General features: G+C 38.2%; 2 protein-coding genes across 6 annotated transcripts in view; one reads left to right on the top strand and one right to left on the bottom strand.

Moving 5' to 3' along the window:
* Positions 1-324: 324 nt before the first annotated feature.
* On the top strand, positions 325-18931 carry LOC139959978 (uncharacterized). Of its 2 annotated transcripts, XM_071957943.1 has the most exons (3): positions 325-674; positions 1492-15116; positions 15632-16078. In XM_071957943.1, exon 2 carries the CDS (start codon positions 1554-1556, stop codon positions 2823-2825), a length of 1272 nt encoding a protein of 423 aa, XP_071814044.1. In that variant the 5' UTR covers positions 325-674; positions 1492-1553; the 3' UTR covers positions 2826-15116; positions 15632-16078. The 2 variants fall into 2 exon arrangements, with proteins under 2 accessions (XP_071814044.1, XP_071814043.1); XM_071957942.1 differs by lacking the exon at positions 325-674 and having other exon boundaries at positions 14958-15116; positions 15632-18931.
* The window catches only part of LOC139959974 (uncharacterized), a 132900-nt gene continuing 124333 nt past the window's right edge, over positions 18593-27159 (bottom strand). For all 4 annotated transcript variants that reach the window (XM_071957935.1, XM_071957933.1, XM_071957934.1 and 1 more), the window contains 5 exons: positions 25185-25304; positions 24110-24226; positions 23232-23397; positions 22491-22613; positions 18593-21525 (listed from right to left, as the gene is read on the bottom strand). In XM_071957935.1, the coding sequence (XP_071814036.1) occupies positions 21444-21525; positions 22491-22613; positions 23232-23397; positions 24110-24226; positions 25185-25304 (608 nt within the window). In that variant the 3' untranslated portion in view covers positions 18593-21443. The remainder of the gene's footprint in view (positions 21526-22490; positions 22614-23231; positions 23398-24109; positions 24227-25184; positions 25305-27159) is intronic.

The following is a 27159-nucleotide window of genomic DNA, read 5'->3' as shown; positions in this document are numbered from 1 at the left end:
GGTGACAAAGCTTACAGCCCTTTGGCCAGTTTATAAGACTGTTGCTATATCAAGACGAAAATGAAGTTCCTCTTTTTTAAGTCAACAGGGTAGGGAATATACTGCACTCTTTCTTTTGTTTTAGTCAACAGGGCATGAGAGATACTGCGCTTGATAGAAACTATCATCTGTTATACCTTTGCTTTTCTTAATGAGGGGAAAAACAAAGTGCTAGAAATACAATAACATGTTAGAAACGAAAGTGCTATTTAAAGGAAGCTTTCTGAGAATAGTAATTGAAACCAGATCAATATTATACAGACGAAAGTAAAGGTTATTAAATGGGTGAGGAAAGAAGGAACCTGACAACAATTCCCAAAACTGTCTTAATAACAGTTAACTGATCTAAACAGTAACGCATATTGATTTATAGTTAGAAACAACGATTAAAAATATTCCCACGTCAACGAAATTGAATTACTGCCTCACATTAAGTTCTGCGCATTACACATCATACTATGGCAAAATAACAAGTCACTTAGGTCCGATTAAGGATATTGTTTGGCAGTGGCTAAGCAATACGACTGTATGGGTACGATCATCTTGACCAACCTTCCGTGTGGATATGTGGAATCCCCTTTGACGTACAAACACGAGCCCGAGACTATTTCAGAACGCGACTGAGTACAACACAGGTAAGCTACTTTATGATAGAATACAATAACCAGTATGGATTCAATACCCAAGTCTGGTTCATGCTCAACATTCTCACAGCTATGAATATCATGTGCTAAAAACGGAAATAAGTAGTTAACGTTATCCATTTTTTCTAGCTCCTAAAACTGATTCCGGAAGTTATCATCATCTTTGAAAGATCGATGCATTGTTACATAAGATCCAGTTTCTTCCATTTTCACGTGACAGTATTTTCATTTAATGCCCTGTCACACCCTGCACAGAACTATTCTTTGCATGAAGCCAGGACTCATATTTGTGACATTATATGAAATGTTTGAGGATGATCTTAGAAAAATGTAAGTTATACTGATATGTCGTCGTCCAAGAAAACACAAATCTTTTCTGCATTTGTATTTCACTTTTAGTTTTAGATTTTCAAATATAAAGAAATTCTAAACATCTCAATATAACTCCTTTTGGACTAAACAGATGATGAGGCCTCAATACCTGAGTAAATGTTGTGCATAAAGATGGTATGATTATATTTTATGGCTGCTATTTGTCTTACTAATAAAATTTTCATATTTCGACTCTTGCACACTGTAATCTGTACAGTAAACAATTGTATGGCCGTATTGACGAATATTGCAATTTGAATCATTCCAGTCTCAAAATCAAATCATTGATAACAGCTCTAAACTTTGACTCAGTTATAGGATTAACGAAAGTGATATCGGCAAAACAGTAGTTAATTAATATAGTTAATTAATATAATTAATGTTTGTAAAATATGGGCGTGTGTAATTCATCTCTTCATCGTTGCTTCTATTGCAGTTTGCCAACTGTTTCTGAGGAGAACCGTTAAATAATTGACTCGCATCGCCTCATGGTTTCCAATGGCTTCATTTATACCCAGTTTTAGTCTTTCTATCTTCCATTGCATCGCCGTCTTCTCAATCGTCAACTTCGATGGAATTGCCTCCGCTTGTCCGAGCGGTTGTGATTGTAATGACGTAACTCACGGTTCTACTTCCGGTAGATCAGTAGATTGTAGTAAACTGTATCTTAGAGAAATCCAGAACTCAATTTCGACATCCATTATCGAACTTCATTTTAGTTATAATGACCTCAGGTCAATGCCATCTCGTTTGCGAAATTTCGTTGAACTAAAGGTTCTGGATTTGTCGAATAACAAGCTTCAAGTTTTACCGAATAATACCTTTACCGAAGATCATAAACTGGAGACTTTGAACTTGAGTAATAACTATTTGAATCGAGTAGGTAATGGAGCATTCAACGGTTTACAACACCTAAAGGTACTTGATCTTGAAAGAAATGAACTGAACACGATACCGGAAGACGTTTTCCTTCCTCTAACTAACGTTATTTCCTCCCAAGGAGAAATATACTTAAGCAGAAACAAGTGGAAATGCGACTGTACACTTTGGGGATTTATGGCTTGGTTCCTCGACCATCAAAACACCGTATCGTGGAGTTCGACAAATGACGAGGAAACAGTTTGTCGAACACCAGAGGGCTTGTCCAACAGAAGACTCCATTCTTTGTCTCTCTCAGAATTGGGAAACTGTTTTCCAACCACGTATGTTGCCAATCCAGCCAGAACCACACAAAAGGCAATCAGCATGTCGTTATCAGTCACAACAGAAAATGTCTACACAGAGGAAGAAGCCTGGTCCACTCCCTTTTTAAGTAGATCCCTAATTTCGCAGAGGACCACCGTTGATCCTCACAAGAAGATTATACCATCTTTGAATCTAAATGTGCAATCCATCATGGCCATTGCGATGATCGTTGTGGTTACCATATTTATGTTTATTTTGTTTATTTTTGCTGTAGTATTATGGAAGGTAGCTAAACGTCAGCAAGCTCCCGTCAGCATCCAGCCGATTGAGTTGGATAGCGGCAAACCGAAAATTGATGTGACAAGTAGGGTCTCGTATACACCAGGAAGATGTCAGCAACCGCTACCAGAAAGCCCTAGTAACTTGGCAAATACTTCTGATTACGAATACATTCCAGGTGATTTCAATACGTTTCGCTTTCAGTCTGTTAGAAAAAACGATGGTCCAAGTTGGCAACGAGATTCTGGGTGGTTGAAAGGGACCTATTCCTGGAAGATTTTTGACGAAAGGCTGACAAGTAAATAACCGGATCGTCTACGACAACCCGGCAAGCGGTCATTATTCGAATTCCGGACCTGGCACTTAAAGATGCAAATGATTATGGATGTTATTATGATGAAGAAGATAATGAATACGCAGATTGTAATCCATGCATATTACAGTTCAATCATAGGGGACACAAAGACATTTCTATATGACAAAGCGTCTTACTACACCAATATCAGACTGCGATACACCGAATGAGTACGTAGATTGTAATCCATGCATATTAAAGTTCAATCATAGGGGACACAAAGACATTACTATATGACAAAGCGTCTTACTACACGAACATCAGACTACGATTCACCGATAAAATCAAGCGTTCTAATAAGGTATATCATATATACTTCCCTCTGACTAAACCACGTGATAAAACGATTGGGTTTGCTGTGTGCAATAGTTATAGCTTCGAGCATGGGCGGAAGACTCGGTGGAGCAAGGCAGTCACCCACCCCTTCAGGCTCACCTGCATGAGAAGTGTCCTCTTTGGTGCTTATCGCTAAATGTAATGTACACATTACCTCTTTTCTTGTAATTCATGCACCAATTTGTTGAAATGCTATCTTTGTTAAACACAAATGAGGTCATTTTGTGGTTTAACCCAATGATATCAAATTCATGCGTCTTATACCTCCTCTTGAAGAACAATTCATGCGTCTTATACCTCCTCTTGAAGAAAAATTCAGACACCCCCACCCACCCCTTCTGATCTATCCTTTTCGCAAATCATGTTGTTGAATAAAATACTGAAAAATTTATATCTCCATATTCATATTACGTATTGATCTGTGCTTCATTGTTGTTTATTAGTTTTGATCGTTTTTGCTGTCTGTTACTTGTAGAGCTATGTAAAACATTAGTTGTGAAGTAGCAACTCATGCCTCATGATTGGAAACACGAATCATCTAAATTCATAGAGAGAGCAGACAAACACATGAAAGTATATTATATTAAGCACAATGATATTAACCACTTCAAGGACATGATGAAACTTGAACACAATTTTGTTTGAGCTCCTCGATATATGTGTGTAAGATCACTATACCTACTACATAGCTCCGAAAAGCAACTATAGCACTAAATTGTTGTCTCGGAAAGTCTTAAGTTTCACTGTAAGATTTTCAAATCGAGCACTGAGGCAACAATCATACCTATTTTTCAATCTTTCTGTTTTTCTAGTAGTTTTAAGAAGTTTCAGCAAAAATAACCAAGATATCTATATAAATATAATATTTAAAAGCAAACCGATGGGTTACTCGTGGTTGGCTGACACACTTTGGCTGACGCAGCTCAGAACATCAACAGTTCAGTTTCCTTGTGATGACTATAGATGTAGGCCCCAAGAAAAAAAATAAGTTGAATAACTTTGACCATTTCGCAGCAAGCCAAAATGTGGAGACAATAATTGATTACTGTAAATAATGGATGCTTGGCGGAATAAAGATGAGATTACAATTAGTCATTATTTTTTTTTAATTCAGTAAAATGGTGACGTCATGCTGCAGCATCTCGAAAAGATACAAGCTGGAAAAAACCCGAACGACTCTGTGTTTATAGAAGAAAGGATTAGGATAACATCTAATTGTAGATTATTACGAGCACTTTCTGTTTTGATCACATATAGGTTATAAGATATGTAAATATTAGAACCATGTGAGAAGACTTAACCCTATGCTTGTCACCTATCCTGTTTCTATAATATGTTACAAATTTAACATTGAATAAGCCTAATATGCATATTCATGACTCCTAGAAGATGGTTTTACCTTTTTCCAGGTTAGATAATGTCAAAATGAACACATAATACAATGTTCTCTATTAACGAAAATGTAAGAAACATAAATATAACACTTTTGTCTCAATTAAATAAACGGGTAACCCAGACAGGCGTTTTGACACTATTCGTTCATAAATATATGCATATTCATGAGCCATGACTGCTGTACAGATATAAGCTATGCCTATACTTGATCATGAGAAAGTATCGAACTAAATTTGGTTTTATTTGGAAATTCATATTTCAGTTGTGTAATACTTAAACTGCGTTTGTTTAATTCAGGGTTGTCCAACCTTTTGCAGAGGAGGGCCACATTGAATGATTATGATGAAGGAGGGGGCTGCATGAATCCTACTCTCGATTTTTCGCCCGAAGCCCAAGGCAACAAAATGTGAGCACTGCGCGCGGAGCACACTGATTTATTTTCCTTCCTGATAAAACAGATGAATAAAGTCCAGCCGCCCCCCCCCCCTCCACTGAGAGAGTCACACAACCTAACCTGTATGCAGTTTTTTGGACCCAGAAGGTTCGAATGATTGATTATCTGGCTTAAAACTGCTCACTAAAATTTCGCACCGTAGAGCATCTCTGGCGGGCCGAACGCAACCCTGCGGCGGGCCGGACTGTGGCCCGCGGGCCATAGGTTGGACAACCCTGGTTTAAATCCTTCTTTTTTTAAAGGAATTTACAACAAATGTGAACACCATATAGTTCATATTTAATTAGTAAAGTCTCAAAATGATTGCAAAGAGCCAAAAGAGAGAGTTGGCTCAGTTTTGTACATGCTGTACATTATTCTAAATATTCTAACAGAGAGATGCATAGTCGACCAGTTACAAGGAAATGTCGCCATTTACACTTAAAGGGATACTGTACACAGGAAAATTTACTTTTAAAATTACAATTTCTTTAAAATTACGCCTTTTTTCGCTCTTGCTTAATTAATGCAATGTCGGTGAATCAATTTTTTTGGCAATGCAGAAGGGTGGCAGATGTATGGAATAACATTGATATGGATATCTTTAAGTCAAAAAGTTTAAAATTAATTATGAAAACGTTTGCTTTGGCTATTATGAAGACAAAACGAGGAAGTATAGTTTCACAATTTTTATGCGAAATATGAAATCTTTTATTGAAAGTTAAACAATACGTTACCATGTTTTCAAACATTTAAATATCAGTTACGCTTTCGCCTGCATATTCAGATTTTATATACTTATTAACAAAAAATAGCCCCCCCAAAAAAAAGGAATTAAAAAGTTTGAAGATTATATGTGCTTCACATGAAGCATTTTGACTGTTGTAACATGTACACACTATAAGAGATTATTGCTATTACTTTTTTGGAAAAATGAATTTATTATATGACATCCTTGTTATTTTGTTTCCACAGTTATACTGAACAAGAGATCAATGCAAATAAAAAATATATTTTAAAAAATAAGAAAAATGCAACGTCCTTGGTATTACTGGAGGTATGATATGGTACAGTTTCTTTTTCTGTAAGAAAAAAATATATATTCTTCTACCTTTTTCAGGCGCGTATCCAGGATTTTCTAACCCGGGGGGCGCGAATTACTATCTAAGCGGAGCGCCACCATCGGTTGGCGCGGAGCGTACAAGAAAATTTCTGGTTTTGATACCCCCAGATCACCGGAAATGGCACTTCTCGGGCTTGAAAATGACCAACCAGATGTACACTTTTGCCTGAGAACCAAGTATTTCCCAAAAGTTTTTTCCATCCATAACCTTTTTGAAGATTGTCACCAGTCACACATCATGTTCGACCTCATTGCATGTCCGATGGATCATTGCTTTTGTAGGTTATTCTACGTCACGGCCCACAATATCCGAAAGCCCCACTTTTGAAGGTTTTAAGCCCATTACTTGTTGAGAATTTGAAAATTCACTTTTCTCGTGAATAAAATCACTTGAAAACATACCCATAATATTGCACAAAATTCAGTCTATAGACAACCAATATAGAAAAACCTCCTTGAACCCCTAACAGACAGGTCAAAATTGAACGAGTAGAGGAAAGTATGATGAAGAATGTTGGTGAGGAAATTTTCGAAAATTCCGACACAGTTAATTTATTGGTGTAGAAATATTAAAACCTCTTATAATGGCTTTTACAAAACTTGGTTGAAGGAACAGAAAAATAGCAGATATTTCCGATATCAGGTATATCGAAACCGAACACTTCACTCATAGGCGTAGGTCCCGTAGGAGGCGGGGGCTGCAGCCCCCCCCCCCCAATTGTTTTCCCATTTTTTGGGGCACCTACTGAAAGAAAAATAAATAGCAATGAATAGCTTAAAATGATCTCCTTGGTAATTTAAATAATGTTCTAAGCTTGGCCGACATTACTACTGTAAAAGAGAGTTTTGACATAAATGGATCTGTATGCTTTTTCTCCATCTACATAAGACATTTGGTTGTTTAATTAGCATCCGGCGGTATACTGTGCAACTTTGACGGACCGTGCGGTACACGATGCCATACAATGTAATGACCGATCTTGCCTATATGATATTGGCATCGACATGTTGAATGCGCGCTTAGCGCGCGAAATATTTTGGCTTTTTTTTCGGGCAAGTCATTACAGCCCCCAAATCCAATCTGGCTCCTACGCCTTTGACTACACACATTGACAGTTTTTGAGGCTGTACATCGTGGAACATGCATTTCAATGCTCATTGATATGATGTTATATCTGCTCTTTGCTTTACAAATTCGAACAGGCGTGTAGCGAGTAATTGCCAAGGGAGGGCGAAGCCTGTAGGCAAACTATCTAAGCGAAGCGCCACCATGAGTTGGCGCGAAGCGTACAAGAAAAATTTTGGCCGAAAATGCCTCCCAGATCGCTGGAAATGACACTTCCCAGGCCTTGTAAGTTGCATCTAAGCATTGTCTATTTTGAAATTACTAGCGATGTCATAAAGAAAATTTGCTCGGGGGGGGGGGGTCGGTCGCCCCCTTTCCGAAATGCGTTATGTTCCCCGACGACTCGGTCGAGTTCAAGTACATTAGTGAGAGAGGAAAAACGGAAACGTCAAAAATGGAGTTGTCGGGGTAAGGGGTAGGGTGAGGCGCACACCCCCTCCGTAATCCTTGATCTGTCACTGGCTACCCTGTGTATATAATAGGGATCTTTCTCTTCCCGAGGTCTTGGCTATCTTCTACTCCCTCCTTTTCTCCTTTTTCTCTCTTTTTTCTTTTTCTTTTCCCTTCCTTCCTCTCCTCCTTTTCTTTTTTCCCCTCCTTTTCCCTTTTTTCTTCTCTTTTTTTTTTCTCTCCTCTTTTCCTTACCCGGGGGGCGCGCGTCCGAACGCCCCCCCTGGATACGCACCTGTTTTTATACATAATTAGGTTAATTTGTTCCATGGGGAAATAGATTCGCATGTTGTTGGATGGCTAAACGGAAGGTGTTTTGTGATTATTCTCGTTATTGCGGGAGAGTTGAATGGAACAAGCATGAATAAAATCAAAACTAAAGTATGAAATGTTTCCCCGAAAGGATATAAGAGCGGATGAAAGAACTTAGCATACATATACCCCGGATGCGTGACCTGTTTAATTCAGTTTAGTTTCAGTTTAGTTTACACAGTTTCTGTCTGCTGTCGGGTCGAACGTGAATCTAACCGTAAGAGTAATTACCGAACCCGCTTTATTGTCATTGCTGACTTTACAATCCGCAGTCACCCTCTCAATTTGTTAAGGTCGTTGAAAGTGATTCCGTTTTCAAAAAGAACTAAACGAACCTTACCTCTACAATCGTTTTTGGTACTTTTGCATAATAATTCATCACAGTTTTTCATTCGTTCGATCTCTACGAATCAGTTCAAACTTTAGCAAAAAAGTACCTCGTCATCATTTTGTGAATATTTACTACAAAATCATACTAAAAGGAGACTCCCTACCCACCATTTTTTCGTTGATGACTTAAATGGCACTTGTCGATATTTATGTAACTTGACCGTTAAGAGTTTGAGATAGGACACGTGTACGAAGTGTATTGTACTTCCAACCCATTGTGTCAGTTCCCGTTGCGTATAGCGTTCCCATTTTTCGACAGCGATTTCTTTTAAATAGCAATAAAGCCCCTCTTATCCTCTTTTGTGTTTACATCATCAGAAATTGATTTCATAACCAACCTATCAAACGTAACGATAGTAACTGGAAACAACAGTCTCATCAGTAGGGACTTTTAACCTTTTAGGAACACGTAAATTACTATCATTGTTTGTAAGGAACGCAACTCACAAACAAAAACATTCATCCTGCATAACATTGGTATCTACCATCATATGTATAGTGTGGATGCTCATTTATGATTAAACACTATACCTGTGAGAAGTAAACTGACTACTAATTAAACATTCATCCTGCAAGACAATGGTATCTCCCACCATATATATACAGTTTGGATAGCTAATGTGATTGAATACTGGCTATGTGTAGTGGTTATTTCTGACTACTAATTAAACATTCATCCTGCATGACAATGGTATCACCCACCATATATGTACAGTGTGAATAGCTAATGTGATTGAATACTGGCTATGTGTAATGGTTATTTCTGACTACTAATTAAAAATTCATCCTGCATGACAATGGTATCACCCACCTTATATGTACAGTGTGAGTAGCTAATGTGATTGAATACTGGCTATGTGTAATGGTTATTTCTGACTACTAATTAAACATTCATCCTGCATGACAATGGTATCACCCACCATAGATGTACAGTGTGAATAGCTAATGTGATTGAATACTGGCTATGTGTAATGGTTATTTCTGACTAATAATCAAAAATTCATCCTGCATGACAATTGTATCACCCACACATTATGTACAGTGTGAATAGCTAATGTGATTGAATACTGGCTATGTGTAATGGTTATTTCTGATTACTAATCAAAAATTCATCCTGCATGACAATGGTATCACCCACCACATCATGTACAGTGTGAATAGCTTATGTGATTGAATACTGGCTATGTGTAATGGTTATTTCTGACTACTAATCAAAAATTCATCCTGCATGACAATGGTATCACCCACCATAGATGTACAGTGTGAATAGCTAATGTGATTGAATACTGGCTATGTGTAATGGTTATTTCTGATTACTAATCAAAAATTCATCCTGCATGACAATGGTATCACCCACCACATTATGTACAGTGTGGATAGCTAATGTGATTGAATACTGGCTATAAACGGTGTAGTGTTTATTTCTGACTACTAATCAAACATTCATCCTGCATGACAATTGTATCACCCACCACATCATGTACAGTGTGAATAGCTAATGTGATTGAATACTGGCTATGTGTAGTGGTTATTTCTGACTACTAATCAAACATTCATCCTGCATAACAATTGTATCCAGGGGCGTATCCAGGATTTTGTAACCCGGGGGCGCGAATTACTATCTAAGCGGAGCGCCACCATCGGTTGGCGCGGAGCGTACAAGAAAATTTCAGGTTTTGATACCCCATAGATCACCGGAAATGGCACTTCTCGGGCTTGAAAATGACCAACCAGATGTACACTTTTGCCTGAAAACCAAGTATTTCCCATTTTTTTTCATCCATAACCTTTTTGAAGATTTTCACCAGTCACACATCATGTTCGACCTCATTGCATGTCCTGTGGATCATTGCTTTTGTAGGTGATTCTACGTCACGGCCCACAATATCCGAAAGCCCCACTTTTCAAAGTTTAAAGCCTATTATTTGTTCAGAATTTGAAAATTCACATTTCTCGTGAAGAAAATCACTTCAAAACATATACATAATGTTGCACAAAATTCAATCTATGGACAACCAATATAGAAAAACCTCCTGGAACCCCTAACAGACAGGTCAAAATTGCTACGAGTAGAGGGAAGTATGATGAAGAATGTTGGTCAGGAAGTTTTCGAAACTTCAGACACAGTTAATTTATTGGTGTAGAAATATTACAACCTCTTATAACGGCAATTATAAAACTTGGTTGAAGGAAATGAAAAATAGCAGATATTTCCGATATCAGATATTTCGAAACCGAACACTACACACATAGGCATAGGAGGCGGGGCTGCAACCCCCCCCCCCCCCCCCCCAACCAAACTTGTTCCCCTGAAAATTCGTGCAATATGCTAAGAATAAATGAATAGTTTAAAAATGATCTCCTTGGTAATTAAAATAAAGTTCTAAGCTTGGCAGACTAATTCGCCATTACTACTGTAAAAGAGAGTTTTGACATAATTGGACCTGTATGCTTTTCTCCATCTACATAAGACATTTCGTTGTTTACATTAGCAGCCTGCGGATGACTGCGCAACTTTGACGGACCGTACGGTACACGATACCATGCGATGTAATGACCTATGCTTGCTTATATGATATTGACATTGACATGTTGAAATTTTGGTTATATTTTTCGGGCAAGTCGTTACAGCCCCCAAATCCAATTGGGCTCCTACGCCTTTGACTACACACATAGACAGTTTTGAGGCTGTTCATTTTTGAAAATGCATTTTCATGCTCACTGATATTATGTGATGTCTGCTCTTTGCTTTACAAATTCGAATTACAGGCGTGTAGCGAGTAATTTGCCAACGGAAGGGCGAAGCCTGTAGGCAAACTATCTAAGCGAAGCGCCACCATGGGTTGGCGCGAAGCGTACAAGAAAATTTTGGCCGAAAAAGCCTCCCAGGTCGCTAGAAATGACATTTCCCAGGCCTTGTAAGTTGCATCTAAGCATTGTCTATTTATTGTCTATTTAAATTACTAGCGATATCATTGAGAAAATTTGCCCGGGGGGGGGGCGGTCGCCCCTTCCCGAAATGCTTCATGTTCCCCGACGACTCGGTCGAGTTCAAGACCAGCCACAGTTGGTTCCATTGCACAATTGAACAATTGTTCAAGGCGTCCATACACACACACACGCGTTATGCTAGACCATATATAGTATATATATATATATAGATACATTAGTGAGAAAGGAAAAATGGAAACGTCAACTAGAGCACCAATGGTGCAAAAGGGCAACCGTATTTCGTTGCCTAAACTAAGTTTGTTTCGTTGCCTAAACTAAGTTTGTTGCTGTCTAAACTAAAGCTGTTGCTGCTATTTTACCATGTTGCTGTTGTTCGTTGATGTCTAAACTTACGATGATGTCTAAAGTCACGTTGACGACTAAACGCGTCTTAATGTATAAACTCACGTTGATTTATAAACCTTACAGTTGATGTCTAAACTCACGTTAATGTCTACACTTTCGTTGCTATCTAAAGTTCCGTTGTGAACACATTCTTTCTTTTCAAAAAAATTATAACAATCAACCGCAAGTTGCTTCCATGCAGTGCTAACAACATATCTATTACAGAGATTTTCATGCTAAATACAGCCAATGATGTTTTCTCAAATTTCCCGAGATTTGTTTGGTTAATAGTCCCTTACCCATTGTCTGCAAACATGCTTGCATATTCAGTGCTCAATGAACGCAAAGTATGATGGTTTAACTATGTAACGCGAAAGGGGGGGGGGGGGGGTAATCGTTAATGTCATGCCGGATTTGTAGCAACAGTCATGTAAATATCCTTAACAACCTGATTTGTCGAACAAAATCACGTTGTTAACGATATTTACATGATAGTTGATACAACTCCGAGGACGTTATTTACATTTATATTGTTAATGTCATATTTGAATAATTGTTTTATCACAGAAAGCTATGAGTTGAGACAATCTATGAATTTTGCGGGAAGCTACCACAACATCTCTGATACTGAAAAGGACTTTAAATCTCACAGTATGTTATGTTCTCTCCCTTTTGAAAGTTGATAATGTAAAATGTGCATTTATACCACAATTATTTCTTCGTTGCAAACTTGCGTAAAGTTTTGCGGTCCCTTTGACCACGTGCTTAATTCATGATTCTGGTGCAACACTAATTCGTGTGCATAAACTACTGCAGTCATACATCGTCAAAAGTAGTCATTGAAGTTTCGACATTGAGTAAAAATGTTATTTAAATACTATAATTTTCGTGGAGTTGGTTGTTTCCAAATACTGAAAAGCATCCAGGGTAAATGTTGGATCAGTTGCTCTATGGTTGGATGTAGTCTGCGCTTCGTGAGTAACAAGAGGGGCACAGTATTGAAGTACGTAGGCAATATGACTCACAGAACTAGTTTACTAAACCCGCCAAGCAAGTTCATTCGTAACACCAATCCAGTTCGGAGTTTCGATTTGCGAAAGGGATTGTGTTGTAAATGGAATATGCACAAACCTCGCTCAGCATTGTAAAGAATTTTAGACCAAAAAACCCGCTAACATGTTATGCAAGAAACGAATCATCCAAGATACACTCGAGTTTTGACTAAGGCTATGTGTTGTAGGTAAGGTGATATGATCTTTTCTCCACAAATTTTCAGGATATGCGCATGTGCAGTTGAAACTCCGAAGTTTGAACAGGCCTAATACAAATTGCGTGGAATTTAGCGAGATATGCACACTACATTTGCGGGGATATTTGAAGAGTTGGGGTAGCTGGTGAAATCGCTGCAGGTCAAAGCATCGAGGTACTATATACGGAGTTGGGGGGAGGAGGAAAGAGTGGCAGGGCAGGCGAAATGAAGGTTGGACGGCCGCCCTTGTAAAACAGCGAAGATAGGGCACTGGATGGCATCCGCCATATATATATTGTGTAGAGCATTCACAAAGTACAGGCAGTGATAAGATCGCATCTTCTCAACTATAAACACTAGTAAAAGTATAGGTCATATAATAAACGCAATTGGTGTTCGATCGGGACGAAAACATTTGTCTTTAGTAATATTACTGTCATTCGTTTTACTTGATTGCCGACATTCACAACAAATCCAGACATCATGTAAGGTTTCAATAATTCAATTTTAAGTACAGTATTTTATGCTGGCATTTTGTCTCGACACTCGTTTTACTTGATTGCCGACATTCCCAGATTATCTCTACACATTGTTGGAGGGGCTCAATGAAATCAGTTTAAAAGTGCAGTATTTTTATGCTGGTACTTTGTCTAGACACTCGACGTTTTACTTGATTTCCGACATTCACAGCGTATATGCATAGCCTATAAGTATAACATTGTAACATTTTAAAAGTTGTTTACCGTGCAGCCTCCTATTCGTATGAGTTGTACTAACGCACATGTTATCTGATAGGCTGGCTGTGGGAGATACGGTAGCTTATCAAACAAGGTTTCCACAAGTTTGCGTTTGGTGACTCCAAATGGACTTGGACCTCCAAGACCCCTATTGTTTTTGGTGCAGGTGTGTATAGCCACGTACAGTAGACTGGCCTGTGTTTATTTAATGTATCAAAATGGTGGTTCGGGCCATTTCTATAGTAACAGCTAGTTCTGCTTACACTAACACCTTTCTAGTGTACTGAAGTCATCGAAACCTCAAAGCATTTTGCATTCTGGTTTACATTACGCGGTTGAGCAATTTTGAACAGCGCCGATAGCAACAACGTAAGTTTAGACAACGACGTATGTTTAGACAACGGAAGTTAAAATAACAACGTGAGTTTGAGCAACAACGTGGTAAAACAGCAGCAACAACGAGGTTTAGACTGCAACAAACTTAGTTTAGACAACGAAATATGGTTGCCCTTTTCGCGTTCCATGCTGAAGCACTCCTTGCCAAAATTTTGGCTGGCTGCCTACATACCTCAGGCTCAAAGACTTCTAAGAATCGGCAAGTGCTGATTGGCTGGCTATAGGGCTCTCATGCTTACAGTTCAACAGTTAATAACAACTCCCAGTCCTGCTTTAATTCCACTAACAGCCTCTGTAGAGCTTAACCACAAATGTAAACAAACAAAACTTTTTTCTCCCTCTTTTTCCCTTTTTTCTTCTCTTTTTTTCTCTCCTCTTTTCCTTACCCGGGGAGCGCGCGCCCCCAACGCCCCCCTGGATACGAGCCTGGTATCCCACCACATTATGTACAGTGTGAATAGCTTATGTGATTGACTACTGGCTATAAACGGTGTAGTGGTTATTTGTAACTACTTATCAAACATTCATCTACCATGGCAATGTTTTCTCCCGAATACATGTACAGTGTGGAAAGCTAATGTGATTGAAAACTGGCCATGGGTAGTGGCTATATATAGGCGCATAGCCAGCTTTAACTGTGTAAAGCAAAATTTTGTGTTTTTCCTTTATGGTATAAACCATTTGGAAAAAATTTCAGGGGGGAGGAGCCTGGGGAAGAGAACGTGCCCAGCCCCACGGTATAGCTACGGCCTTGTATATGTAAGGGACATCATATTGCAGCTTTGCCATTTGACCAGGCACCTGGTTCAAATATATGAACGTCCCTAGATTGTGAAAGAAAAAGTGATACAAAAACCTGTTAACAGAATAATATCCAGCGAGAATTCGCAATATAAACCCTAGAGTAACTAATCTATATCCAGAACGTTCTACACTTGGCCGCCTGGCAGTTAAAACAGGTAAGTTAACAGGAATATCATCCAATTTAAGAAAATATGCATTTATTTTTGTCTTTAGAAACTATAAAACCAATAGTCTATGTTGCATTCATTTCTTGTTAACTCAAGGGCAAAGCTGTAGCAGGGAACTGTACTGATATTGATACAGTGAAATTCTTCTTTACCAAATCATAAGTATCTAGCCTATACATGTGAAAAATTAAATGGAGGTTTTTAGTTTTTTTCGTGCTGTTGTAAACTTACCGAAAAAAACATACGAAAAATGAGAAAAAAAAACTAAAACTGGTCATAGATAAAAAAAATTATCGATCGATTTAAGTTAAGTTATGGGATTTGAAAAATGTTATTTTGGAATTAGGGCAATTTGGAAACACAACAATGTTTTCAAATTCCACAAAAATGTTCCACAACATTGTTCAATAATTAACATATATAGCTTGTTCGTAAATTCAAACGCAATGCATGTAAGTGCATAGTTATTTAAATGCTGTACTTATTTATTACTTCTATTGTAGATCGTTGCGTGCTTGAGTCATCTACTTGTGTGCAATGGCTTCATTTACCAAACTTGTTGCTCTTCGATTCTTTAATTGCATCGTCATCTTCTCAATCGTCAACTTCGATGGAATTGCTTCCGCTTGTCCGAGCGGTTGTCAATGTTCTACCGTAACTTACGGTTCTCCAACTTCTCCTTCCGGCAGATCAGTAGATTGTAATAAACTGTATCGTACCTATATCCAGAGCTCAATTTCGACATCCATTTTCGAACTTCATTTTAGTTATAATGACCTCAGGTCAATGCCATCTCGTTTGCGAAATTTCGTTCAACTAAGGGTTCTGGATTTGTCGTATAACAAGCTTCAAGTTTTACCGAATAACTTCTTTACCGAAGATCATAAACTGGAGATTTTTAACTTGAGTAATAACTATTTGAATCGAGTAGGTAATGGAGCATTCAACGGTTTACAACACCTAAGGGTGCTCGATCTTGAAAGAAATGAACTGAGAACGATACCGGAAGACGTTTTCCTTCCTCTAACTAACGTTATTTCCTCCCAAGGAGAAATATACTTAAGCAGAAACAGGTGGAAATGCGACTGTACACTTTGGGGATTTATGGCTTGGTTTCTCGACCATCAAAACACCGTATCGTGGAGGTCGACAAATGACGAGGAAACAGTTTGTCGAACACCAGAGGGCTTGTCTAACAGAAGACTCCATTCTTTGTCTCTCTCAGAATTGGGAAACTGTTTTCCAACCACGTCTGTTGCCATTCCAACCATTACCACACAAAATGACATCACCACGACGTTATCGATCACAACAGAAACAGTCCACACAGAGGAAGAATCCTGGTCCACTCCCCTTCTAAGTAGTTCCGTAATTTCGCAGAAGACCACCGTTTATCCTCACAAGAAGATGCTTCCAGTTTTGAATTTGAATGACCAATCCATCACGTCCATTGCGATGATCACTGTGGTGACCATATTTACGTCCGTTTTGTTCGTGTTTGCTGTAGTGTTATGGAAGGTAGCTAAACGTCAGCGACGTCCCGTCAGCTTCCGGCTGGGTGACATGATTGATTACGAAACAACAAAAGGCAAGGCAACAAAAAGGTGTCATCTACCGCTACCAAATGAACCAAAAGGGCCAAATACGTCACAATCAGTTTACGAACAAATTCCGGCTGAGTACAAGTTTAAAGATAAGGAGGAGGAGGCTGTTGGAAAACTTCATCGTCCAAGTTCGCAACGACTTCCTGGGTCGTTGGCAGGCGAGTATTCCTTCAGTATTTTTGATAAAGGTAACGTAAATGGCCAGAGGCTTAACAATACGCCTCCTAATACATATTACGATGGAGGGGGTATTCTGGATTATGATGATGCATTCAGCTCTCCAATCACAAAAGGTAATGAACAGTGTGATATGGTTGAGCTTCCAATCGAGGGACGGGAATATCAGAGCACGATCTACAAACCTAATGATGGGTCCTATAGAAAGTTGCAAGAAAAACAAACACTTCACTGTGACTATACATATATGAAATGACTTGATTTTATTATGGCTTCTGTGTATTGCCTGATCTCGGATCAGGTATTTAACGTTGTCCTAATCCATTGGCATAGGCAACCCGACTTTTTGTGATTGTACGTTATGTGGGTTTGTGTTATTTAGAGATTTGTCAGATGCCCCTTGCCTTATCTCTGAAGAAAAACATAAAAGGGGCACAGACAAGCATGGCAAATTTAATTTAAATATGCTTTAAGATGGTTAGAATTATATCTGTTGTGAAAGGCTTTGACAACTTTGTTTGAAATAGTGGAATTAAATCATCTAGGATCATACATGCTGTTGAAGACGAGGAAGCAGTATGTTGTGTAACATATCCATGCGCTGATCATTTTAAGTTGCAATTAAGTCGAACTTTTCTTTTATTATTTGTCGTAGTCAGTCTTAGTATATTTTTGCAGTTGGCGTGTGTGTACATGTGTCTCCATTCTAGTATGTGCATGTACGTATGGTGCGAAGGGAGATGGTGACAATAGCAATGCTAAGCACGTGACTTGTCCAAACGAAAGGATTTGTGACTCGAGGTAATATTTGATGCAGAATACTTTTTTCTTAATCATCTTTTTAATCTTTTGTATCCATTGTAATTTTAGATAGTATGCCATAAGATAAAAAGTTCCTCTATAGTTTTAAAGTTTAATAGTTTTATTTTATATTGATTGTGTATATGATGTGGCATACTTGTACAAAGAAAGGTTACATTGTACCGAACTTCACTGTACAGAGGGTCTATGTGACTCGTATGTTGATTTGTATTAACGCGTTTGCAAGCAAAATGATGAAACTTCACGACTAAGAAAACATGGAAAATGTAAAAAAAGTAACACAAATGTACAGAGGCTTAACTGAAGCAGGTGTATATTTACAATAACAAGTTTTGTATCCGTTGGAATTTAAAATTAACGATAAGATAAACTGTTGGTGTTTATAGGTTAAGGTTTGTTTTACAATTATATGATTGTTTATGTATAATATGATATTTGTACATAATATGTTATGTTGGTCTCATCAATTTGAACATTGTTAATTTCAATAGAATAAATACGAAAGCTACTTCTAGAAAACCAGAGAGAAAGAAATGAAAACAGATGTAAGAAGGCTTATTAAATAGGCGCACAGTGCATGCATGGTAATATTAAACAAGAGTTGTAAGGGCATCGGCCAATCAAATCCCTGGATTCCAAACATGTGACGCTTTTTCAAAAAACATGTTCTGAATCTTTTTTCCTAGTTTTGACCCCAGATTATGAACGACAATCCTTCAGTTTCGAAAATGCTGAGTCCCTAACCCACTTTCTAAACCCTAACTCTGATTTCAAACGAATTTGTAAATTTGTAAAAACCTGACACCCTTACCCGTCCTAGGAATAAAAATTAGGCATCCCGTCGGGACTTTAAGCACTTAAGTAAACTATAAAATAAACTGTTGTTTGTTGGTAGTTCTGCTACGAATTGATTTGTGTATATTATATGAGATACTTGTACAGGAAAGGGCAATTGGAACAGTATTAACTTCATCAGAATAAATTAGAATCATTACGAAACCTATATTAGTAAGTTTGAATTATTTGAATTATATCCTGATAATCTCGATTCAAAGACGGATGCCTGATGGAAACCAACAATGTTGCGGACGTTATGTCATGGAAGATAAAGGTATACGCCGAACTGCTGATTCGTCGTCTTTGATCTTGAAGTGTATATGATTCGTAGCTGCAATTATAATTTTGATAAAATCCAAACAAGTTTCTAGATTTTGTTTTCTTTCGCGTGTCTTTCTTTCCCCTCGGTTTCATGATCATTATATAGGTCAACCAAAAGAAAGGTTAGCTGATTCAGGAAACGGGTTTTTTTAATTCCGAAGTGAACGACCTTACAATCTACTTATCACGATAAATATACCTTTACAATTACGGTACCCAGTAACATGGCGCCAGGGGATTGTCACATTCGCGCATTACAAGGTCAAAATCATGTCTTTAGTGGTAAACTAATAACCACGTCTCCTATCACCCCCTCACCCCTCCCCCAAGATCCGTATCAAGGGCGTAGGAACCGGGGGCTGGGGGGGGGGGCGCCAGCACCCAGTGAAAAATGTGGTGGGGCGGAAATATCATTCCGCCCCCCCGCTTCGCCAGTCAGAAAACCCCTTTTTCATTTCCAAATGAGAAAAAAATCTCATTTGGAGCACCAAATTGCATCTAAGGCCAGGTGAAAATGCAAAATTATTTACAAAATGGAGTGGGTGTTGAAGTGTGCTATATTGCAACAAATTGCATCTGAGGCCACCTGAAAATGCAAATAATTTCCTCCCCCAGGCCGGCCATCAGTCTTCAGCCCCCCCACTCAAAAGTACCTTGCTACAACACTGATCCGTATATTTAGCTAATGCGAGGCCTGTAGCATCCAGCTAAGGTGGGTTTCATATTTTTCATCTTCGTGGTTTCATCTTTGTGCAGCGGCTATGACTTCAGTAGTGTAATAATTGGGATATTCGCTCAATTATTGGCATTGCTTTATTAAGTTGTTTACTAGCCTGCTATAACGTTAGTGTATATGGACATTTCCAGTCAGTTATTTGTCCTGTGTATCTGACCACCTTTAACCATTAGCTTTCTGGGAATTGGTTTGTGGTCAGATATATCATAAAAGAACAGGGAAAAAGCAAAAACTTGTGTTCAATATGTAATAAAAAAGTTTATTTCTAAATGTCATTAGAAGAAAGTACAGTCAAAGAAAATTTTGGAAAGAAAATACAATATTGGTTTTTTGTGGATACATAGAAAGAATTTTAAAACTGACTAACGCCAACAGATATAAACGTTTGGCATAAATAAACAACTAGCAACCGCATTACTTAAAGTCATAAATTAATATAGATGAAATGAAATTATTGGAGTTAAGAAAGCTAAAGTTATCTAATGGATGAAATTAAATTATAGAAATTAAAATGGTTCAGACACCGATTTCCATTTATATACTACTTAAAATAGAATTTCAAGTGAAAGCAATTTCTAAGAATGAATTTGAAACGATAACCTTCTCTTTAATTTTAAACATCTATGATACCCTGTTTCTATCTTCAATACCTGTCTTTAAATTATCTACAGTTTTTATCTACATTTTCAATTCCCAAATGTGCCCTATGGATCAATGTCCAGATACCATCAATAAATATAAACTTGCATAAAAGTGTGCCCTAAACACAGTACCCACATTGCTCTCAACTAGTACTGGCTGGTATCTTGCTCGGCATTTTGTACTTGTTACAACATTGCTACTTGTTACAAGCAGTGCTATCACAGGAGCCCATCTTGAGCTTGGAGAATCTTAAATCTAAGAATTGGATAGCTGCTGATGGACCTGATATCTTACGAAAACTTGGTAGACAATGCTCATACTTTCTAACAGCTGCTCTGAGGTCAGCCACTCTGGGGTCAGCCACTCTGGTGTGGTACTATTTTAAAGAGTTTGGATGAAAGGGAGTCATGGAAGGTACAACCATGAATGAAGATAACCCAAACTCCAAGCTGCTCTTAAAGGTTTGATGCTTATGAAGCATGTAGCAAATGTAATAAATAGGTTAAAAAAACAGGACTGCTTATAAAATATTCCAGCTAGCTCCAGCAGTAAGAAGCTGGAGACCATCATCCATACTCTAGATAGCTGATAATATTAAATAGTTGTTGCAATCAGGAAATACTCTTACAATTTGTAAAATCACAGCGATCACCAATGTTGATTTTGATGGGTGGGGTGGGGGGGTGTGGGAGGGGGTCTCTATGAAGTGAAAACATTGCCCAATATGACCAGTTTTAATGTTGTGACAACATCAAAATATCTAAAAGTTCTAAACGGACCTTTTTTTTTAAGATCTTGGGAGCGCACAGAACAGCATCCTTCTTTCCCTTTGCTTGATAACAGTCATATTATCTGATAAAGACAAGCAAACTGTTCTGTTAGGGTTATGTGCATTTAAGCCAACATAGCCAAGGATGTCGTTAAAGCAAAATAACAGCAAACAGAGAGGGAGGAATGGGGGAGGGGGGGGGTTAGGAAAGAATAATTGGAGGCACATACTTTGATATGTTCTGTATTGTATTTTATACTAAATATGCAATGCTTTTTGCCTCACTCAGTTTCTTGCTACTATAAGAAAGACTTTGTAATAAGTTATCATAAATATCTTGATTGCTGACTATGTACAGTTAACTTGGTCTCTGGTTCTCAAAATTTTTGACAATGCTTAGGGTTTCATCACAGCCTACTCAATGGAACTTCATCGGTGCTGTTAGGCCATGGAGTCTCCTGGGTGTGGATGGCTCGGACACTCCCAGACCTGAAAGGAAAACAAACAGGCAAACATGTCATTTCTTGCACTTTGGTTGCAATGAGGTATTCTATAACAAACCTGATCTCATTCCAAAATAGAAACGGGAAAACCAGGTAAGAAAATTAGCAGTAAGAATTTTCTGTTCGACTGAGTTTTGCTTTTAATTATATGATCAATAACAAAGAAACTGAGCGGGCAGGACTTCAAGTGAGCCTTGGCTGATAGCAATAACATTAACTGTTTTTGAAATTATTCTTTCAGTTCTACTTTAAAAGTTATTTTCAGCTACAACAAGACTATGTTTTCACTGTTTGTATTATCTTTCACTTGAAGTCACAGAAATCCAGGTTTCCAGGCACCTGACACAATTCTCAATTCCTGTCAAACTGTATTTTTTTCATTTCATTAGGCTGAAAACACACTCATGCTTTTTTATTTCATGGTAGCAGATATGCCTGTCACTTAATAATAATAATGAAAATTGGCAACTAATTTTATTCAAGGGTGCAATGCTAAGAGGCATAACACTGTGACCTATTCAGATAATATCTGTTAAGAGCTGTTCTAGGGTCCTCCAAGCATTACAACTGGGAGCAACTGAGAGAAGCCAAACACTGGCTCATAACCTTAAAGTGGGAGGGGAACAATGAAAACAATTGCTATAGTGTGTAATACAAATGGGAGGCTTATACAGAATTGCAATCGGACAGATAATATGGAGATGCCTAGAGAAATAATAGCAATATGAGAGTAACATATGCTCTGAACTACTCTTCTTTGTGTAAACAGGTTCACAGATTGGGAGATGTTTATGAGCAGTCAGATAATATCGAGATGCCTAGAGTAATGATAACAATATGAGAGTAACGTATGCTCTGAACTACTCTCTCTATACAGGTTCACAGATTGTGAGAATGTTTATGAACAGTCAGATAATATGGAGATGCCTAGAGTAATGATAGCAAACTTACAAAGCAGCTTCTGGAGGTCTAACAGTGCTAAATTCAAATCCAGATGTCCCATCCGAGGGAAGATGTGTGTAGCCTTTCTCAGCTAAACGGCGCATCACTCTCTCTGCATCTCGGAGCGTCTCCCTGCAAAGTGCAAGCATAGAGAGAATGCTATGGAGGTAATCAAACCCATTCTATAAATAGATGGATAGCCAGAGTTCACATGAAAGCAACCTACTGTGTTTGATTTTAGAATATCACTGACATCGAGTCTGTTTTTGCACTTTCTGTGTAAAACACAGGCAACGAGTGGTAATTGATACCGTTCATCAATATTCATCTATTGATTCTTGAGATTTGTACTGAAAATATCCGTCATCCCTTTCACGCATCGGCTTTTGAGACATTTTCTATACCCTTTTATTTTGTTTTTTTTGTGTCATGTCCAATCTTTAGCCGCAAATCTCTTCCCAGCAGACTATCAGATATTCCTGGAATTTTAACTTTACTATTCAGAGTATAACAGAACAAATTCCTGTAAGTTTACAAGCTTTGGTTCTCTACGAAAACCAGGATGACGCTAATGAGACAAGATCACGTCGAATGATTGATCTCGTTACTGCATTAATTAGCGATTTTAATTAGTTCTCCTTATCAGTCCAAACCACACTATTCATAAGCTGTTCTATACTTGCATTAAATTCTCATCAAAAGCCCTCCCTCAATTAGGCAGATATAAAGAATATATGGATATATCTTTACCTATTGAGTCTTTCTTCAAAGTATCTGTATCCAACAAAACAAAGGAAGGCCAGGACCACCACAGAGAGAACAATGATGAGGATCATCCAGCCAGGATTAATAGCTGGATCTGTAGTTGCTGCAGTCTCCACAGCAGTCAGACCCTGTGCTGCCAAGACATTGCGTTCTATGAATAAACATAAGAATAGAGTTGAAAATAACATCCATCCATCTTCCAACTGTCTGTTGTGTTCTATAAGTAAAGACCACCGACCCCCACCACACTCTGTTGTGCTCTATGAGCAGAGCCCCAACCCCTCTATTGTGCTCTATGAGCAATAAACCCTCACCACCTCTGTTGTGTTCTATAAGCAAAGAACCTCACCCCTCTGTTGTGTTCTATGAGCAAAGACCCCCACCCCTCTGTTATGTTCTGTGAGCAAAGAGACCCCGCCCCTCTGTTGAGTTATATGAGCAAAGAAGCAGGAAATGAGATGGAAGTAACATCTTAGACAGACCGGACACAATCATCACTGTGTCACGGTGAGGCAATAACTCGGTTAAGGGTTAAAACCCTAACAAGGCAGTTACCTGTGGGTTGAAAACAATCGTTTATGTTTTACTGGTCAGTCTGCAAAACCTATTACTAATACTCTATTAAACTGTTAAATTAACTTAATGTTCCACCAGCATCAACATAAATATTTCAAACTTCAATGAAATCTCCAAAGCATCGGTAGTTAGGTTGTGTGTCTTTTTTGTCGCTGTCATCTCCATTCCAAAGTCCTAACTAATCTCACCCAAGTAGCTATAGCCTAGCCAATGGGAAATTCCACCTGTATTACCAGTATGAAGAAATACAAACTCTTAGAAGTGAAATAAAAAGTGACATGACATACCATTTACTTCACAGAAAATACCAGTGTAACCTATTTGACACTGGCATGCAAAGCTATTTATGCCATCCGTGCAGATTCCACCATTCTGGCAGGGACCGCTATCACATTCGTTGAAATCTGTGAGATGAGTAGAGTGAATACTACTGTAAGGATCACAAATATTATCAAGAATGATTCCCTTACAAATCAAGAGCAATTTGAGTAGAATCAACCCAACGGCCAAACAAATATCAAAATAATTATATGGGTAGATTCTCAGTTACGTAGACAAGTGGCATGGATGGGCTTAGGGGTAGCCTACAGTTTTATTATTATCTACACTGAAGATACTTAAATTTAGCTATAAGCCACTCATGTGTCAAAAGTATGAGGGGCTGCAGCCTTTGGCAGCCAGGCTGCAAATAGTGTTGTACTGTTCAGCCCATTAAGTAGTCCATTCTCAGATGTCTCTCGATGGCACATGTGACTCCACAGGCTAAACAACACAGACCTTGCCTTAAGCATCTAAATTATGCGTCAGCCATTGGATGTTGTAACGCACATATTGCCCTAAGTATCCTAAATTGCATCAGCCATTCGATGTTGCAACGCACATCTTGCCCTAAGTATCCTAAATGCATCAGCCATTCGATGTTGTAACGCACATATTGCCCTAAGTATCTAAATTATGCTTCAGCCATTGGAAATTGTAACGCACATCTTGCCCTAAGTATCCTTAATTATGCGTCAGCCATTACAAGTTGTAACGCACATCTTGCCCTAAGTATCCTAAATTATGCGTCAGCCATTACAAGTTGTAACGCACATCTTGCCCTAAGTATCCTAAATTATGCGTCAGCCATTACAAGTTGTAACGCACATCTTGCCCTAAGTATCCTAAATTATGCTTCAGCCATTGAAAGTTGTAACGCACAACTTGCCCTCAGTATCTTAAACTATGCGTCAGCCATTGGCTGTTGTAACGCACATCTTGCCCTAAGTATCCTTAATTATGCATCAGCCATTGAAAGTTGTAACACACATCTTGCCCTTAGTATCCTAAACTATGCGTCAGCCATTGGATGTTGATACTCACTGATAGAACATGTAGATCCAACAAATCCTGATGGACAGGTACATGCAATGATACCATTCACAATGGAACACACCCCTCCATTGAGACAGTCGTTCCCTGCTACACTGCAGCCTTCAAATACTGTATAAAAGAGGAGAGAATGATATATAAGCGCATAAAAACATCGACAAACTACAGTCTACGATGTACAAATACAGCCTTCAATACTTTGGTATATTTAAAGCTGAAAGCGAAGACTATTAAAACACCTGTATAAAATGAGTGGGCTGACAGGTGGGTTTCATTGAAAGGTTAACAAAATTGTCATGATAGGAATCTGACAATTCAAATGTCCCTCCCATCCTATTCTTTCCCCCTTACCACTTTTGACGCATTGTGTTTCACCACTTTCCCTACCTATCTGACATTTTCTTGGTGTGAAAATTATTATGTAAAGCCCAGGTTTTGCACTTGTAAAGATTTAATGCAGAGTCTAGCAATCGACTGGACCACTGCGAGAGGAATAGCAAAGATATCCTGTCACGTCACAGAGAGCAATCCTCCAATATCTGGCAGTTTAAAGGGTGTGAAGACTCGCCCAAAGAGAACGTCTAATGTCGGTAATCTGACCTAGTTTCAAATGAGGTGTAACAGAAGTGTTAGACACCACCATCGATCCCAGAAAATACACACACAGCTTGCAACCATCGGTAATTAGACACTAGTGTACAGTCAATACATACAGCTACGGTCAATACCCACAACAAAGTGTACATAGCAGCGTGGATATCTCAGGTCTAGATAAAAGATAACAAGGTATCACGTTTCATTACTGTCTGCATTTTGTAGCGACTCAACAAAACGTCACTTGCAAGCAACAGAAAGTTAACTTTTTCAGATGGTCGCACACGGTTCGGGGCGAGTCTTCAACTGATGCCTTTAGGCTTCAAAGAACGCAGGCAATCACCAAGATTTCGGGTAATTGTTCGATGGTCTGAATTGAAAGCCAGCCAAAAACCAACCCTTGAAACAAGCGGCTTATATTGCTCCTAAATTCCCTCTTTTATTTTGTCCATCGTATGTATTCATTTTATTTCTGTATATTGTACCTTTATAGACTTTTGTGGACATGTGATAAATCAATCTGAATTAATTTGAATTTGACTTTGAATTTGACTTTGCATCAACCAAAGTGACACAACAACTATGTTTTTCAAATGCCCCCGGCAAAGAAATTTCCAGGTTGTCAGCCCAGTACTGTATAAACCACTTACTAGACTGTATTGAAACTACTCCTGTTTGCATCAAAACAGGACACTTAGCTTTTGTCATGGCAGTAACTTAATATCTGGACATAACAATACCAATGAAATAGAAAGAATGGGATTGTTAATATCACTACCTAATGCATTATTTTGTGTAACATAAGTATAAGCAATATTACTTCAATAACCATTTGCTTGATTACTTGTATAGTTCATATGATACTTTCTATATTTATTGCATAACATAAGGCATAATATTATCGTGTAATTTAATACAATGTTTGTAAGATTTAATTAGTCATTACGTGAACACTAACGACTTATAGAAGAAGAAACTGACAGACAAATAAACTGACAAGGCAAAAGCCTCGGCTACAATTTCTTGTTTTCTGTTAAAAGAATTCTGGGCATTAAGACTAAAATTACAAAACAAGCATCATTCTAATTGACAAGAATGAATGGCAAGTTGAACGAACCTCCAAAGTTTCTCATTGTAAAAAATTTCACCTTTTACATGACAAATATTAATAACAGCCATTCCATAACTAGGTCTCCTTCTTTCTCACCCAAAAGAAATGAAATTAGCTCATTATGACTAGCTAAACCAGTGAATAACAATAGCAACTTCAGCCCAAATTCCTATATGCAGATTAGGCTAGTAGGTATATTCTGCTATAAATATATTGCAGGTTGTCGTTCCTTAACATAAAGTCTGCCGTCCAATGCTAGCT

The sequence above is a fragment of the Apostichopus japonicus genome, chromosome 19 (genome assembly GCF_037975245.1).
Source record: "Apostichopus japonicus isolate 1M-3 chromosome 19, ASM3797524v1, whole genome shotgun sequence".
Classification (NCBI taxonomy): Eukaryota; Metazoa; Echinodermata; class Holothuroidea; order Aspidochirotida; family Stichopodidae; genus Apostichopus; species Apostichopus japonicus.
The sequence above is the reverse complement of the archived record's forward strand: the minus strand, read 5'-3'. Positions and strand labels throughout refer to the sequence as shown.

Bases quoted from the DNA above. Each gene is read 5' to 3' on its own strand.
- LOC139959978 (XM_071957942.1), top strand. From the start codon at position 15,666: ATGGCTTCATTTACCAAACTTGTTGCTCTTCGATTCTTTAATTGCATC.